The sequence below is a fragment of the Podarcis raffonei genome, chromosome 11 (genome assembly GCF_027172205.1).
Source record: "Podarcis raffonei isolate rPodRaf1 chromosome 11, rPodRaf1.pri, whole genome shotgun sequence".
Classification (NCBI taxonomy): Eukaryota; Metazoa; Chordata; class Lepidosauria; order Squamata; family Lacertidae; genus Podarcis; species Podarcis raffonei.
This window is the reverse complement of record NC_070612.1, coordinates 59,389,634-59,391,480: the sequence shown is the minus strand read 5'-3', so window position 1 is coordinate 59,391,480 and position 1,847 is coordinate 59,389,634. Positions and strand designations below refer to the sequence as shown.

Genomic DNA, 1,847 nt, shown 5'->3' with positions numbered 1-1,847 from the left:
CTTTTAGCAAGAGACCCCACACAACTAAACTTTGTAGTCAAAACTTGCATTGGGTGTTCATTGTTGTTCTGCGGCTTGGCCTCTATCTCTTTCCCTACACACAGGAAAACCCTAGATTTCTTTTGCTGGTGTAAAATCATGTCGCTCCATTGACTTTAATGAAGTTGTGTCAGTTGTTATCCGATAAAAAAATAAAGAAATAAAATGTTGGAGGGTGGCCAGAAAGCTTTATGGAGGGGTGCAGTCATGAAGCCAGCAGCGGACAAGATGTTCCTTGAGGGCACAGGGCCTTACGTGGACCTTGAGGAGGCTGGGGGAAGTACAAGTTTGTTGATGGATTTAGCTGTCAATAAAAAGTCAGTACATGTAGACTTCTTTAATAATTTTGATGATGACGATATCCAGTGAAATTCAACTTCCTGCTGTGCTAAATACCTATGTTTCTTGTAGAAGCAGACTATATTCCTAACAAAAGATAGGAAAATGTGAATATTGTCTCCAAGCCATGAAAGAGCGCTTCGAAATGGCCAAAGGTGGTTGAATAACTAAACTCCCCCCTCACACATGCACAAACAAATCCCATGCAGCCAACCAAAGACAATCAACCACACCCAAACCTCTCTCACTACCAAGGAAACATAAGTGAATAGAAAGAGAAGCTACCCAAGTGACACTGACACAAAACCCCCACACATACACTAAGTAAAAGAACATAAGCTTCCCCCCTCCTGTCCCCCCTCTTTTCTTCCCAACCCTATGCTGCATATAACACCAATGTCTCACAACAAATTTAACTGATCTGAAAATACAACCTGAAGAAAGAGACAATGCATGTGCTTTTGTAAACAAGGAAAATCTTTAATAAAAATTATTAAAAATAAAAAACATAATCAAAGGAGATCTAGTTCTTCATCGATTCTTGCTGAGTCTGTTGTACACAGCAAACCAAATGCTAAAATTGATTATTTGACACACACTGCTGAATATTCAAATATAACTTTTATCAAGCCAGAAAAGCATGGACTTAAGATTCTAAGAACTATAGATTTCATTTTTGTAAGTGTCACTACAGTGTATGCTGAGAAAGGAAAAAGCAAACAAAAAAGCCCCAAACTTGCATTACAAAGACCTGCCATTCTTGCTCTTAAAGAGAGACTCACCTGACAGGATTGCCTCCCCTAGTGAACTTTCAGTGATGGAGGTATCAGCTGTTCTCTAGTAACCACCCAGTAGTCACTAGGTCTGGGGAGTGGAATTTCAGAGGAAGACCAGGATGAGACTGTACTGTTCAAATCCACTTCCCAAGATTTTGTAGAAGGAATTTTTAAAATCATAGGTTTGAAGATGCAAAATAATAAACAGTCCCTTGTTATTTTTGGTTCTGCAGTGGATGGGCAAGTATCTCCCTGTTATTTATATAAGCTTTTTTCTCATACTTTTATATTTTGTTTGAGCTGCATTACATGTCCTCTTGGATTACATGATTACATTCAACCATGCTCAGAAGCCATCACACAAGAACCTTGGAAGAGAGCTTGGCTTTCCCCAGCCTTTTGGGGTGCTGCTTCCCTTCTGCCCTTTGAGAAAAGTTGGAAAGGGGTGTGGTGAAGTAGAACCAGCAGACAAGAGGGCTGGTGGTTACAGAAGGCTGCTGCCAAGCTGCTAGAGGCTGAACCAAAACTTAAGGAAGGGTTGTTCTTGGCCCATAATGAAAACACCTTTGGCAAGATCATGAAGAGCAGAGCATTATACAGTAGTTCCTACATTCAAAGCAGGTGATAAATCTGACCCCAGTTAGTTTGGTACCATTTCTGAATTTCACTTGGTATTGACCAAGTTAGGAAAAT

At 40.2% G+C, this 1,847-nt stretch overlaps 1 protein-coding gene across 1 annotated transcript; it reads left to right on the top strand.

The window, feature by feature from the left end:
* Positions 1-204: 204 nt before the first annotated feature.
* LOC128423573 (COP9 signalosome complex subunit 9-like) lies at positions 205-530 on the top strand. The gene has a single exon (XM_053408895.1). It carries the CDS (start codon positions 205-207, stop codon positions 406-408), a length of 204 nt encoding a protein of 67 aa, XP_053264870.1. The 3' UTR covers positions 409-530.
* Positions 531-1,847: the final 1,317 nt, after the last annotated feature.